General features: G+C 31.0%; 1 protein-coding gene across 1 annotated transcript in view; it reads right to left on the bottom strand.

Moving 5' to 3' along the window:
• The window catches only part of TRUB1 (TruB pseudouridine synthase family member 1), a 29584-nt gene that overhangs the window by 6686 nt on the left and 5806 nt on the right, over positions 1–17092 (bottom strand). Inside the window, exons 3-4 of the mRNA XM_031955916.1 lie at positions 7918–7973; positions 3843–3924 (exon numbers count right to left, since the gene is read on the bottom strand). Of these exons, the coding sequence (XP_031811776.1) occupies positions 3843–3924; positions 7918–7973 (138 nt within the window). The remainder of the gene's footprint in view (positions 1–3842; positions 3925–7917; positions 7974–17092) is intronic.

The following is a 17092-nucleotide window of genomic DNA, read 5'->3' as shown; positions in this document are numbered from 1 at the left end:
AAATGAATAAGTAGCTTTGTTCTTCCTCCTGATTTTTACCTCACCATCTCCAAACTGACTTAAACAAAAAAATATCTATCTGCTAGGGAACCAAGAAATGTTTTTGACACTGAAAAAAAGAACATATAATTTCTAACATCTTTGATACATTTGTTTTTAATTCTTTTAAGTTCTATTCTTTTCCAAATAAATAATACACACATTATATTTCTGTAACTAAAGAGCTTCAAAAGTTTCATAACTGCTGGGATTGGAGGATTTTGAATTAGTTCCCAAATATTGATTAGCAATCTAAATCACAGAAAGACTATGTAATTTGTAGGCACAATCAGCACCAGTATGTTTATAATACTTCCACTCCTTTCCTACTTTTCTTTTACCTTTTGGGGAATAATTTTTATTCCAGTATAGATTTGTACTAAGATTTATATGGCAAATAACAAAGAAAAGTCCTATGATTTATTTCTATTTAAGTTGTACACAACCTTTTCTCATACCAAGGACTTTCCAGACTGATAAAATCAAAAAAGGAAAAAGGAAAACAAGGTATCCCATGCTCAAATTTTTAACATTAATATAATAAGTCTTTAAGAGGGGGAGGTGGTAAGGGAGAAAGAAAAATTTGAACACAAAGTTTAATAAAAATGAATGCTGAAAATTATCTTTACATATATTTGAAAACAAAATACTGAAAAATAAAATATTTAAAAAGATGAAAAAAAATTAACATAGCAAGAAAAAGACTGATTTTAATTTGACCTCATCCTTGAAAGCTTGATAAAACTGGGTAATTAAAGTCTACTGAATTCAAAAAGGAACAGGAAAAATGGTAAGTATAGATCTATTAAAATCAAGTATTTAAATGCTTCAGAAAAGTTCTATGTCTATAATGCCTACTACTGGAGAAAACCAAGAATGGTAGATCACTTGAATTTGGGAGTTCTGAATTGTAGTAAACCTAAAACCAATTGGGTGTTCACACTAAATCTAGACTAATATGATTATCCCATGGATAATAATGCCATCAGGCTACCATATTGATCAGTATCTGCACTGAACTCATAAATGGTCACTGTACTTCCAGCCTAAGCAAGATAGGGTGACCCAATCTCTAAATAATTAAATTTTTAAAAGGAAGTATTTTTGAGGGGAAGCCCATCACCTGAGAAATGGCTCAATAAGTTATGGTGTACGAATGTAATGGAATATTACTGTTCCATAAGAAATGATCAGCAGGGTGATTTCAGAAAGGTTGGAAGAGCCTTACATGAACTACTGCTAAGTGAAATGAGAATAAGAGAACATTGTACACAGCAACAGCAAGATTTTATGATGATCAACTGTGATGGATGTGGCTGTTTACAAAAATGAGGTGATATAGGACAATTCCAATAGGCTTGTGATGGAGAGACCCATCTGCATATGGGACTATGGGTACTGAACATATGGGTGTAACATAATAGGATGTTCACCTTTTTGTTGTTTGCTTTTACTTTCTCACTTTTCCTTTTTTGTCTGATTTTTCTTGTACAGGCAGCATGATAAATGTGGAAATATGTTTAAAAAACTGCACGTTTGACCTATATTGGATTATATGCTGTCTAGGTAAAGGGGGTAGAGGGAAGGAGGGAGAGAAAAATTTGGGACACTATGTTTTGCAAGGGTGAATGTTTAAAAATATATTTGCATGTATTTTGAAAATGAAAAGCTATTATTAAAAAAATTACAAAAAAAGAAATAGTTTATTATCATCATAAAATGACAAGTTTTACTCAGAATAAACCTTTATTCAACAGCCTTTATTCTGAATTTTAAGTGTCTTCATTCCAATTATTCTCCAACTCATGAGAATTTATTCCACAATGAAATTTTATCTCCACTGCAACATCAAATCATAATTACTATTGATACCTTAGTTATACCAAGTATTTCTAAAACAGATAACAAATGCTTACCAAAATGTCCAGCACCTCTTTAAAGTAGTGTCATTAATATGATAATGCTACAATGATTCATAAAGCAGTCCATACCACAAGGCAAAAAATGCATGTTGGAGGTTGTTATGGCAAAACCTTTCCATGTGAAACATAAAATTGTAAAATAATCCAATTAAAGGGAGCTCTGAAGTACCTTATTATATCAGAAATCTTTTGATAAGTTCAGAAACTTTCAATGTTGCATTAATCCCCATATTATTGGCCTTGTATTCAAAGTCTTGCATAATCTGGCCATTATTTAATTATACTAATGTATGCCCCATTTAATAGAGACTGTTACATAAATACAAATTACAGTAAAGAAAAAAATAATTTTGCAGAAAGAGACAGGTGAATTAAAAATTCTTATTATCCATGAGTTAATTTTAAAACAAAATCTTTTCTGTCTGAATCTTTGTGAAAATCTTTTGAATAAATATCAGTGTTATAGCCAAAGAAAAGCACATCAGTGGCTATAGTGCTTTAGGATCATACTGATGAATATTTGCATATCAACTCTCACTACAGTACTACAGATGTATCTGAAAGAGATGAGCTAAAAATTTACATGGCATTCATTCCTCCTACTTTAAAAAAAATATTTTTAATTGGATTTCAATTATTTGCAATATTAGCATATTTTCAAAATATATGTATAAAAATAACTTTTTAAATACTTGAATTGCAATATAATTCAAAAGCTTTGCTTTAAAAGAAAGTCTAAGAAGATATAAGTGCATTTTAAATTGTGCTGACTGATCAAACTGATCATACAAAAGAAAACTACAGTTCTAATAGCTAAAAAGGCAAATAAGTTCAAGCAGTTACCTAAATTCTCTCCTACTGGGAAAATGGTATAACTCAACACAAGAACACAGTAAGACTAGATAAGCATTCACCTCCTGCAATTGAGTCAACTGGGCAAAATTATTAACCACAGCCAAGAGTTTTAAAAAAAAAAAACCAAAACTCTACAAATAATTCACACTTTGTGACAGGATAATGGGGGTGAACTTACTGTATAAACCTACTGTTGTTATAAATAGAATGAGCACTGTGAAGGTTGCTAGGAGACCATTTCATTTATCTTTTTTTAAAGAATAATGAAAAAAAAGGGATGGTAGATAAATTAAGATGGGCCCCAATTTGTTCTGTTTTACTTCCAAATGAAATTATTCTTTCTCTGCCATGTTTACATGTTCAAAAAACAGGGATAAGAATTAGTTTTAAAACAATGACCTTACATACAAAAACTAATGGGCTCTCTTATTTAAGTAGTACAAAGTGGTCTACAAAAGAGAGATTGTAAGGTGGACCAAAAAACTCTTAAAAGCTCAAAATTGTAACTTTTACGAAAGGATATGGGCAGTAAGTTGGAATGAAGGAAGAAAGGAAATTAGGGGAGTAATTTGGAAATGATCTCCCTCAGGATTTGTTTCAAATGAAGCAATTTCAATGAAAAATGTTAATGAATGTAATCCAAAACACGTGTTCATACATAAAATTATTAAGGGCCTAAATTTATTACTAAGAATAGCTGAAGTTTACATTAGTACAAGGTTTACAAAGATCTTTAGGTGCTATTTCATTTAATTATTGAATACAAGGCACTGAGTTAAGCATTGAAAGAAATAAAAATACATGTTTCTCTATTCTCAAGAAACCAGCAATCTAATACGTAACATCCACAAATCTACTAATTTTGAACTTTTTTTTTTTTAGTTTATATAAATTGTTTGGAAAATTGAAATCACCTGTTAAGACTGATTTAAAATTAAAACAGAGCTTAGTCTCCCTTTGTCTTCTATTTGTTAAAATTAAATTTACTTTTAACTTTGTAAGTAAAATATAAAGTTTACTTCTTACCGTAAGGTTTTTCTTCTGTAATTTTCCCTGTTGAATCCAATGTATCAGTAGCTTTCCCCAATTCTCCAGTAGCAATATACTTCTAGAGAAAGAATAATAAGCAAACCATAAAAGGAAAAGTACTGATGAACATATGACAAAGTTCATACAAAATTTTATTTCAGTTTAAACTAATAAGACTGACCTGGTACAAAATCAGGGAAATAATAGCTACATAATTGGTTTTGTTTTTTTTTTTTTAATAACAGTATTATCAATAAAAAGATATAATAAAAAAATAAATTAAATATAAAGTAGATGAAGGGGAGGGGAAATAACAGTATCCAGAAATATTTCTGAAAATTTTCTGATCCTTAACACGATAAAAGCTGAGTACTTTTAAAATTAAGACCTAAAAATGCACAAAGAAATGTAGAATGCAAAAATAATATAGTAACTTTTAAAATCATTTTCTGATGTCTATTTATGGCAAGGAGCCAGCCTTGAATTGTATTCTTGTGTATTCATGAACACTATATACCAAGAAAGTTCATTATAATTCATTAAGCATTTAATAATTGCAAAACCCCATACCAGGCACAAAAACAAAACTGTCTGTCTCTAAAGAATTCACTAACCTTTACTAAGGGGAAATCACATGCACATAGTTAAGTAAAGATTAATTTTTAGGGGGAAGGTCTGGATGGTCTAGGGAAGCCCTAGTGTAAAAAAACACACATATTGGTATCTCTCTGTAACTTGTAGTATTGCCAAGTTGATTGGGGAAACTGAAAGGTTAACTTGCCCACAACACCAGTTAATCTTTCACAAGAAAGCTTTGAATGAACCTCAAGGCCTTTCTTACTTCAAAGTCAACCGTCTGTCTCTACTCTGCCAAGCTTCCTCTTGAATGAAAACTATATGCAAAGTAAATTTGAGGAATGAGATGGGGGAAAAAAGTAACAAATGGAGTGAACAGGATAAAATAGTTTATAGCAAGGGGCACAAAAAACAGACAGATCCTACTCAGGTGGAAAAACGTTTTTAAGTATAGTTCTAATGACAAACTAATATACAGCTTTCATATGAAAGTCTAGTTATCTTAACAGGGACTAAAGAGTGACATATCACATAATACACCTTTTTTACCATGATAATTCATTAAATTATTTACAATGTGTGAAAGAGTTAGCATCTTCATTGATAAGGAAATGCCCACAGTGACAAAGTCATGGATAATTTGCAGTACTGCAGGATTTTTTAAAATATACCAAAAACTAATTCACTAATCCTAGTGAGAGGTATTAAAAAGACTTAGTTGAAAACATGAATAAAAAACTACATAGAAAAGCAATTTTAATTCATGAACTTTATAGATGTGGTTGTTAAGTCATTTTCAGTCATTTCTGACTGACTCCCTATGAATTTTTCTTCGAGACATGAAATGGCTTGCCATTTCCTTCTCCAGTTCATTTTACAGATGAGGAAACTGAGACAAACAGGATTAAATGACTTGTCCAACATCACACAGCTGATAATATAAGTCTTGAGTCAGATATGAATTCAGTAAGGTGAGTCTTCCTAATTCCAGGCCTAGCACTCTATCCACTGCTATATACTCTTAAAAAAGAGCATATTTTCAGATTTTGAAGAGCTGAGTCTATGCTCCAACTCTACTAAATTTCATTTTTATCAAAATAACTATGTTATTCAGTGAAAAATTAGCTTATTCTCAGTCCATTACTAACCAGACACTGCTTATCATTCCAGAATAACTGAATAACATTTTTTATTCATTCTTTTACTTGCCTCTATCTGAAACAGGTTTTGTTTAGTTCACTGAAGGCAATTAAAAAAAAAAAGCCTAATGAAAATATTTTTATTTTTAAAAAGGAGGAATTGTATTTCTCAGAAACACCTCATTACTATCACTGATAGCAAATGTATGCCAAGAGAAGACATAATGGAAAAATGAAGAAAATTTCTGTGTGTGTGTATGCACGCATATGCCCTTGATCCTCAGATATAATTTCATCCAAATCTTTGAGATAAGGAAACAAAGTTTCCTGAAAATTTTTTCCCAAAGTCACTCATGTAGTAAATATACAAGCTGAGATTTGAGCCCTGGTATTCTGACTCCAAGTTCAGTAATTATTCTGTTGGAATAAAAATGTCTATCTTTTATATAAGAAAAATCTTTGCCCCCTTTGACAGTGTCACTAATTTCATCTAATTTAATTAAATTTCATCAAATAATACTACATATGCAAGGCACTTTGTTCGCAGAGTACACATTACAGAATAGCTCAAGATTTTCTTTTGTGCACCACCATGCAGAAAGATTTAATTAATGGTGTAATTTTTAAAAGGCAATGCCAGTAACAAAAGTAAGCTGTGGGTAACTTTCCTTACTCATGTCCATTTTCTGCTACGATTATATTATCTCCTATTATATAGACTACAAGTTCAAAGAAATGTACAACAAAATTATTTCCATATTATATATGTCTCAAGTTAACAATTAGAATGGTTGCTTTGATTAGAATGAATGGCTAAGAACAAAAGCTTCCATATCTTATCTCTCCTTACTAGAGCTACATGAAGACAAGGAGCATGTCTGATTCATCCATCTTTCCCACACTTAAGTGTTAAACCGTCTCACATATGGTAAACAATAAATGGACAAATGCAAAAACAAGTCCATGATGAGTAGGTCCTAACTTTGTAACAATTTCTTTAAATATACAAGATAAATACAATATGGCTTCTTTTATTCTCCCTGTAATTAGCCAGAGACATTTTAGAAAGAGAATAAATCAATGGATTCTGAGCTTTTAGCAATATCTTATTGTTCATTTAGTTGACTTAAAAAGTTGACTTAAAAAAAAAATCACCTCTTATGTTCTTTGAAAATGTTAATCATCTGTTAGCATTAACACCATTAAGAGCTCCATTGGTCCTGAACTTTCCCTTCTCCTTTTCCTCTATCCCTGTCCCTTCTCATTCTTCCCCAACTCCCTTCCAACCCCAACGACCAACAAAGAACTCAAGATGAGAGCCAAGTATTCATGGATATTACTAGTCTATTTTAATTTATATGTCACATATATTATTCTATAAAATTGGATGGTTGGACTATAGGAGGTTCCTAACTTTTTTTCTCTTTGTGACTAATCCTTTGACAGTTTCATGGACCTCCTTCTTTGAATAATATTTTTAAATGTATAAAATAAAACAAAGAATTAAAAAAGAAAATCATGCTGAACTTTTTAAAAATTCACAGACCCCAGGTTAATTATAACTGAACTAAAGAATTTAAAACAGAAAATAACAGATTTAAGGTGGGAAAAAACTGGAACAAAAGGTTTGACAATTGTCAATGCTGTAAAATTACCCATACATATAACTTGTAAATAAAAAACTATTAAAAAAAAAAAACCAAATTTATTTAAAAATGAAACTATTATCCAACCAAGTTATAAGTTTTCAACTACTACTGATTAAATCTATCTTTATTATATTTAAAAACAAGTTTCAAAAAACATTTCACCAAATTCTAGTGAAACAGTTTAATTATCAGAGATAAAGTTCTATTTTATAATACTAATTTGAAATATTAGCTCTTTTTAAACTATATAGATGTTTTTAACTGGTTATAGCTATGCTTTTCTATATATACTATTCATATGTAAGGAACAGTACCTTACCATCTTGTCCTCCCACACCACCCTCCAGACCACCGCCCTGTACACTATATTTTAAGGACTCCCTCCTTGCAAATGTCTTGCACAGCACCTTAAGTACCACAGGACTTTTCCTTGTAGTAAACCCTCTTAAACGGTTGTCTTCTATTATTAGAATGAGAATGTTTTAAGAGCAAGGTTTGGGGAGAAGGTATGAGAGAAAAACACTTTTTAAAAGCCAGGTTTTTTTTTTTTTAACATATAAAAATTTTTTTGGAAAACAGCAAGGTTTTTTCTGCACTTTTCTATTATTATCCTTCAATATGATCCTAGAATCTTGGCATATTAATCAAAAATTACCAACATAAATAAAGAAAGGATAGTTAAAAACTAATAAAATTCATCATTCTTACCTTGGAACCTGATAACATACTGGTCAACATTTTTGTTCCTTTTCCAATTCCAACCACTGCAAGTCAAAAAAAGATATAATATTCTCTTATGACAATTAGATTTTAAAATCTGCACATTTGTTATTGTATTTTTTCATTTACTATATACTAAGTTAAAAAAAACACTATTTCAGCACAATTTTTGCTATAACTTCTTTTATCAATTAAACTTGTCATTCAACAAAAAGAGAAAGCGACTATTTTCAGAAAATGTACACAATTTTTTTCATCTTTATGTATGTTAAAATGCAGGAGGCTTAAATTTTGACAATTATATTTTACAAAAATAAAAACTTTAATGAAAATCTAAGATTTGCTAGAATTTCTTATGAATATCAAAGAACACTACATAGACTAAATAACAGCCTGTGGTCTAGTTTGATGATGTCTTTTACAGAATTCATTATTAAGCATGCAAAATCATCATCATGGTTAATGGACCACTTAAAAATTGTTAAGTTCCAGAAGAACTTCATTAAGAAAAAAGACAACATTCTGAGGAATCAACATTACACAGAGAAAAATACAACAGAAACTATATGGTAAATCATCTGTCAAACTTTTTCTGCCTCAGAATCTTTTTACATTCTAAAATATGATGTATATCTATCAACATTTATTTTGTTTTGACATTAAAACAGATAAATGTTTTAGAAATTAATTCACTTGGGGCCGCTAGGTGGAACAGTGAATAGAGAACCAGCCCTGAAGTCAGGAGGACCCGAGTTCAAATATGACCTCACTTCCTGACTGTGTGATTCTGGGCAAGTCACTTAACCCCAATTGCTTCAGCAAAAATTAATTAATTAATTTAATTTAATTAAAAATAACAAAAATAAGCTCACATATGAAAATAGTTTTAAAAGCTACTCTACTTAATTTAGCTATTTTCAAGCTATTTTCCAAAACAAAAAACCTTATGTGAGGAGTAGCACTATTTTATAAATTTTTCCAAATTTCTTAAATCTATAGCTTAATTCTAATATTTGATTCTGTATTCAATCTATTACAATATGTTCTTTTGATTCAGGTATGTATCTGAAGAAAATCTGTCCTCCTGCTGATACACAGTTGGAAAAGGGAAGAATATTTAAACAGACAAAAAAAAACAAAAAAACCAATTCTTAGTATTATTATGAAGAGCTCTGATCTCTTGGACACTCCCCTGTAAGGGGTCTTAGGAATGAAACCTCAGAATTCACAGGCTACATTTTGCCAATGACTGTGCTAAATAATAGCAATAAGGATTTCTAGCATTTATGTAGCATTTTAAATTGTGCAAAGTCCTTTTCAAATATTTTTTTCATTTGATCTTATATATAATGCTATATATAATATATAATGCTAGTAAGCCTCTGAAGCCAAATTTAAACTCAGGTCTTCCCCATTCCAGGACTGGCATACTATTCACTGCATCATCTAGTAAATAAATTATTTTTTATAATATTATATATTATACATATATGTGTGTGTATATATATATATATATACACACACACACACACATACACACACACATTTAAAATTATGCTAGAGTTCTTTTGGCTCCTCAACTTGAAGCAACAGCTCATTTTATGCCAGCACATTTCACTAATCATTAGGTGGAATTAGAAAAGGAACTCTGGTAATTTCTACACTACAAGTTTGTTTTTTTTTTTTAATTAACTGAACAAAATTAATGTTTTGGGAATGGGTATGACTATTACATAAGAACGAAAAAGAACAAAAGGGAATATAAGCAAGCAGTATACAAAAGAATTATGAGAAACATGAGGAGAAACAAGTGCACTGAGAAAAGTCTTGCAATTTTTTTTACATAAGATTCAAATATATAGAGAGAGTTGTTGTTAGGTTTAAAAACAAAGCTATCGAGAGCTTGCAATACCAACTTGTTTGACAGAAAACAAATAATGGAAATCACTCTAGCCACTCTATTTCTGTCAGCAACATCTATCATCCTAAATTTGAAACCTTAGAATAATCAATGATTCTTCCATTCTTCTTTCACTTCTCTGAAATTTAGATTACTGTTCATTAATTGATCTGTAAGAATTTTGGTTAATCACTGGAACTAACAACTATGGATCAGATTTGAATTTAATTGTGAAGGTCTCAACAGCAGAGCCTGTAAGACTTTGGTATCCCTCATTTTATAAGCTACAACGTGGTCCTGTCTCAAGAAGAGAAGGGAAATAAGTGGATTATTATTAGTCAACCTGGTCAGATGTTTTGCCTAGCACTATGTACGTGCTAGGTTTTTAAGTGACATCTCTGGCACTAAGTGGCATCAAATATGAGCTTTTCCCAAGAATGTTGTTCAACTCTTTTTCCCTGTTTCTAGAAATTTTATCATGTCATCAACAGAAAGTCACTCAATATTTCTGAGTAGGTTAGACACAATGTTTAAATGGTATTGTAAGAAAATAAATCTGATAACAGTGTATAAAAGAGAATCCAAAACATAGCCAGTTTATATTTTCTCCAATCTAGGAGATAATTTTGAGGGTAAAAGTGTTCATTTCAACCTCACCCAACATCAAATATAACTACTTCTCCCTCCCTTTAATCAATTTAATTACACAGAATTTCCAAATGTGGTCCTTTAAATTAAAAAACCTTTCATTGTCTTTTCCATTTTTCTATTCCAAAATTATATGTTTAAAAAATAAATTGATTAATGAAGTGTCAACTGAAGAGTAGCAAGTAGTATCAGTATCTCATTGGTTATTTTGTGGCCACTATTATTATCACTGGTAGAAAAAAATTAAATAGAATAAAAATTAAATAAAATAAATCTATTTCTTTTAAAATTTAATTAAAATTGTTTCTTTGAAAATGAGAATTTTTTGTGATCTGAGACTTCATAATTAAATCAGGATTCAGAATCATCATCATCATAAACACTGATCTCACATTTTAACAGTATCTTTGCTTTTGACTCTATTAAAACAAGTCAGCAAAAGCAATCCATAAATGTTTTAACATGAAATTTCCATCGCCCTATATACATATTCAACACACTCTTCCACCAAAAAAATTTAATTCAAACATCAGATTTTTTTCTTTTGTTGTAATACTCCCTCTTGAACTATAATATACCAAATTTAAAAATCAATAATTATGCTTATAGTGAATACCATCACCTTAGTTTAAATGACTAACCTTCAATTGTAATAATAGGCACTAGAAACATGATATTATCATACTAAATCACTTAAAAATAACTGATTTCATTTACAGATCAATTTTTATTTTTTCTCTACCAAGTGTATATGCTTTTCACACTAGATTGTAAAGAATTTAAAAAAGATTTAATAGCGGTGTCTTGTTATCAATGACATTAGATATAGCCTTTCCCTAAAGACACTTAAAATTTTGTCAAAGACAAGCCTTAATCAAATACAAATATTAAGCATCTACAGTGCTGTGCAAAGACAAAGTAAATAATTGAATTGAACAGAATAAACCTTACAACTTTATTTACTTTAAAAAATTCAATATCCAAGATGTCTCCTCTTTGTAGCAATCACTGTTGATTTTTTTACATATTTGGCACTGAATTTACAAGATCTTGACAAATATGCTTTAATTGTTCATCATGAGACCTAATTTTTATCATATTGTATAATTAAATCTTTGACAAAGTCAATTTTCCCTAATCAAACCTTGAATATAGTTCACAAGTTTCCTATCGGGTTTAAATCGGACAAGTCCCAGACCACTGAAGTATGTTCCTTTCTATCTCTTAGATAAATTCTTAAAATGTTTTTGACATTATTTGATGCATCTCTGTATTGCAGTCTATTGGTCTAAGCATTTATTAAGCACCTATTATGTCCCAGAAACTGTGCTAAGCACTGGGGACACACACCAAAAAAACCCCTAATGGGGGAAAAAAAAATCAAACAAATTATGTATGAAAAAGCTATACAAAGGATGAGTTAAGAGATAATAAAGAGAAAATATTAGCATTAAAAAGATTTAAGAAAGATTTTTTGAAGCTTGGATTTTAGCTAGTACATGAAAAAAGCCAGGGAAACCAAGAGATAGGAGGGAGATAATTCCAGAGAGAGAATCTGTCAGAAAAAATCCCGAGTTAAGTAATGAAGTGTTTTATGTGAGGAACAAGGAGGCTAGCGTCACTGGATCATGGAACCCAAACTTGGGGGTAAGGTAAAAGAAGATCGGAGAGGTAGAAGACCTAGTTAAGAAGGGTTTTAAACATCAGACATTTCTCTATTTCATTCTGGTGATGATTGGGAACCACTAAAGATGACTCAAGGTGGGAGTGGGGGGTTGACATAGTCAGATCTGCTGTTTAGTAATAAGATTAATTTGACAGATGGGGGTAGATTGGAACCAGGAAGAGACTTGAGGCAGAAAGGCCAACCAAAAGGCTACTGCAATATCCAGGTATGATGAAGAAAATCCTGTAACTTTAAATTCATTCTTCTCTGATTATCAATATATTTACCAGAGTTCATTCTCTCCTTGGGTACAAGACTACCAAGGCTCCCAGTTGGAGGAATGAAGATGGGGTGGATATTTTAGAATTTGATATAGCTATCCAGAACTCACAGATTTATCCTAAATTTCTTCTAACAATGGTTTTGGCATAGATTTGGGAAAAAAAATGTCATCAGTAAAAATTCACCTTTTTCCAATCTTCAGTACTGCAGCCTTTGAATTATCTTGCCCATTAAAAACTTTTTTTTAAATCATAGCAATAGTAAGCAGCTATTATTTTAATGGTCTTCATTTTGTTCTTCCAGTTTCAGAAACTCCGTCCTGCAAAAGAGAGGAATCAGTAGCAATCCTCCCTGTTGCCTGAAGGTCTTTGCTTGTTTTCTGAGAAAACTGAGACATTAGAAAGGTTCTATGATATACCCAAAGTCACAAAATTTGAATTCAGATATTACTGAATCCAAATTTCCCCAATCTCTTTACCATGCCAACAAAGATACCTATTGATTGTGGAATAGCTATCCAAATTATTGTACATAAATGAAACTATCAGTAACATATGCTGTGTATGATGAATACAAAGAAACAAAGAAGAATTTAAAGTTAGCAGAGCCAGTAAAACAATGTACAAAACGACTGCAACAATGTAAAAGCAAAAACCAACAATAGTCACAAATCAACAAAATATAAAGAATAAGCTGAGCTCCATTACCTCGTCTCCCCTTGGACTTTAAGATCAGAGTCCATAGAAGTAAAGCACTGCATATAATGCCAAATATTTTCAAATTTTTGATCCATTTTACAGGATTTTTCTTTTTTTTTAATCTTTGCTATTAGGTGTGTTGGTGCATTCCCTTAATCTCAGCTGCTAGGAAGAAATGGTGTCCTACACTGAATAGGTGTCTCCCAAAGCAATAAATAATAGGGCCACTTGGCTACATTAAAAAATTCAAACTAACTCAGGCAGAAAATGGAGTATGTCAAAGGTCCTCTGCTGGGATCAGCCTAATGGCCATTACACTTCCAGTTGGACAAGATAAAGACATTTAGTCAAAAAAAAATTATGATCATAAAATAAAATTTTTAAAAAATTTTGTTTTAAGAAATGACTCTGGAAGGGGGAAAGGGAATGGATATCAGGGGAGAATCTAGGCAATGTAAAACAAAAGATCAATTTTAAAAATTTTTTGAAAAAAAGAAAATTAGGTATTTAAGGGAACCTGGAATGCTTAGTATTTAAAAAAAAGAAAATGGATGTGGCCAAAAAAAGTCAATACCATCTAAAGCTACAAATACAAAAACCTAGGACAAAAAAAGGTTAGTCACTAAACCCAAGTCTAGTCACTAGGCTGTAAAATCCATGAGAACAGACCTTTTATAGTTAAACACTTTAGTTCCACACAGAACAGGTACTAATTAAACTTACTGAATTAAGCTACATCAGACTTACAGTACTCCTTTCTGGAAACCATATTTAGTTTTTTGGGAAACACTAACAAGTTTCACAGAAACCTTACTTTGATGATTTATCATCAAGGCTTTATGAAGTTTTGAAAGGCTTCAAGTAAGCTTTTAGAAATAAATTGCTGTCTAATCAAATACAAAGGAGTTTATCTCTAATAGGTTCGCCATCAAATGATAAATTCTTGGGCACTATGCATCTGGGGGATACAAAAATGATAAAAAACAGTCTACCCTTTAGAAGTTTACTATTCTATTTGTTTTATATATATACACACACACATATTCTAAATGTCATTCATGTTAACAAATAGCTAGGAATATGCCACATAAACACAGAGTAATAGTTGACAATATGCAGCAGGAAGAAATTTAGAAGAAACTAGAGGCATATATACAGATCTGGGAGTAATCTGTATAAAAATGATTGTTTAACCCATTTGAACACCAACAAAGTGAGGAAAGAGAAAGAAAAAGAGAACCCAGAATGCAGTTTTAGGGGCATCCAAACTTTATGGGCAAAAGAAAGATAATGGACCAAGTAAGGAGATGGAGAAGTAATTAGATGGGAGGAAAATCCAGGAAGAGCAGTGTCACAAATCAGATGAGAAAGTCTCCAGAAGGAGAGGGTAGCTGGCAGTGTCAAAATGCAAGGGAGGTCCAGAAGGATCGGATCAGGAATAAGAAGCAGAAACTCAGCAAGCAAGAGTTTTGTTGATTAAGGATATATGACCTACATATAAAAGGTCATATCATAAACAAATTAAAGGAATATGGAAGAAATCAACTTTATGGACAGGGAAAGAGTTCATAACAAAATAAAGGACAGAAGGAAACACTGGAACAATTTTCATTACATAAAATTGTAAAATTCTTACAACAAACAAATCCAATGCAGCTAAAATTAGAAAGGAAACTGTTGAATGAGAAAAAAAAATACCTGCACCAAGTTTCTCGGATAAAAGTGTTATTTCCAAAATATTCAGGGAACTGACTCAAAAATGTGTAAAAATAAGAACCATCCCTCAATTGATAAATTTTGGTCAAATATAAATAAATAGGCAGTTCCCAAGGAAGAAATAGATATTTATGGTCATTTTTTTTTAAAGCACAAAATTGTGAATAGAGAAATGGAAAGGAAAGCAACTCAGATTATATCTCATGCACTTTAGATTGGCAATGCTGACCAAAAAAATGAAAATGATAAACGTTGGAAGGACTTTGGAAAAACAGAATCAATAATGCATTGCTGCTGAAGCTGTAAATTAATATAGTCATTCTGGAAAGTAATTTTTACCAAGGCTCAAAAATCTATTAAACTGTACATAATCTTTGACCTCCTATGAGGTCTATAACTTACAAGATGAAAGAAAGAAGAAAATGACCCATATGTACAAAAATATTTACTGCAACTCTTTTTTTGGTTGCAAAGTACCAGATGTTAACAAAGTGCCCATCAATTGAGGAATGGCTGAACAAATTATGATATGTGAATGCAACAGCTACATGTTGCTAGAAGACAGAGGAGACAGTTAAAGGGGAATTTAGGAATACGTGAACTAATGCAGTGAAGTGAGCAAAATGAAAGATTCATTTATATTATAACAATACTGCAATAATTAATATTTTTAAAATTCTTAAGAATTCTGATCAACACAGAATAAACTAGCATTCCAGAGGATAAAGTTTGAATGTTACCCACATCCTGACAGGGTTAGGAGATGAATTAATAACAAGACAGACACACTTTTAACACAGCTAATATGGAAATTTTATTTGCTTCACTATGCACATTTGTTACATGGGCTTTTTCCCTTTTTCTTCTGTCAGTAGAGGTGGGAGTAGGAGTAGGAAAAAATATAAATTGAAAAAAAAATTAAAAGTTTGTGGATCATTTGTTTTCGAGAAGGAAATGACAAATCATTTCAGTATCTTTGCCAAGAAAACCCCAAATGGATCATAAAGAATTAGGCTCTAGTGAACAAAAGAAGGATAACTTGTTGGGAATGTAATAAAGAAAATTTCTCCTCAGGTATGAGTTAGACTACATGATATCTAAACTTCCTTCCAACTCTTTTAAGATTCTATAGCTCAAGATTTATAAAGGACAATTATTTTAAAGAAACTTCCTATCACACCTATAATCTTTGGCCAGATGTATTCAATATATTCCTATTGCTACAAGATTAATTCCTTAGCTTTCACTCTTTATATGCTTTGGGACTGATTCTGTTTTTTTTTTGTAACCCTATCACTAAGAACAGATCCTGCCACATAGTAAAAGCCTAATAAATGATTTTTTAATAAATGCTGAAATAAATTGAATCACATTTTCCTATATGAGAGAAGGAACTATAAGCAGAAATAATTTATCTAAGCTGAAACAGGTATATTCATCCACAGACATCTTTTAACTTGGATAGTACAACATCATAGTATGATTTTAAAAAATGATTTTTTAACTTGTGAAGATATATCTACCAAGATTTCCTAATTAAAATTTTCACCTTTCCCAAGTTATTTTTCATAAGATTTGTAAAGATCCAAAAGTATGATTCTAATTCACTTCTCTTTTTAATTGCCATCCTAGCAATCCTCTCATGTTACTGATTAGTAAATTATTTTAATAAACAGAATTACATTTAAAATACATATATAATCTGAAAAGTAAACTTTGAAGTGCGAGGAAAATTGAAAATAACTGACTAATGTAGAGAGGTTAATTTGTTTAAAATGAGAACAAAATTTTCTATTTTTTTTTTTTTTTTTTTGCTGAGGCAACTGGGGTTAAGTGACTTGCCCAGCTTCACACAGCTAAGAACTGTTAAGTGTCTGAGGCCAGATTTGAACTCAGGTCCTCCTGACTTCAGGGCTGGTGCTCTAACCACTGCACCACCTAGCTGCCCCTAAATCTTTTCTATTTCAATGAAAAGTTTTTCCACCATATCTAGTTTTGTTTTTAAAAATTTAAAAAGTGGTGTTTTATCACCGATTTTTTTTTTTTACTGAGAAGTATACATGTGCTTTATTTCTTATGTTATCTTCATTTTGCAATGCAATATGAGTTGGGTTTTTTTAGTTTTAATTGCTATAGTATACATACATTTCAAGCCCAGATATGCAAAGCAAAGCCTAACAAATTCCAATAAACAAAACAGGAAGTAAAAGCATTAATGTTTTCCCCTCTAAAATAAATTCTATCAACTTCTCT

The sequence above is a fragment of the Sarcophilus harrisii genome, chromosome 2, assembly GCF_902635505.1.
Source record: "Sarcophilus harrisii chromosome 2, mSarHar1.11, whole genome shotgun sequence".
In the NCBI taxonomy this organism is placed as follows: domain Eukaryota; kingdom Metazoa; phylum Chordata; class Mammalia; order Dasyuromorphia; family Dasyuridae; genus Sarcophilus; species Sarcophilus harrisii.
The sequence above is the reverse complement of the archived record's forward strand: the minus strand, read 5'-3'. Positions and strand labels throughout refer to the sequence as shown.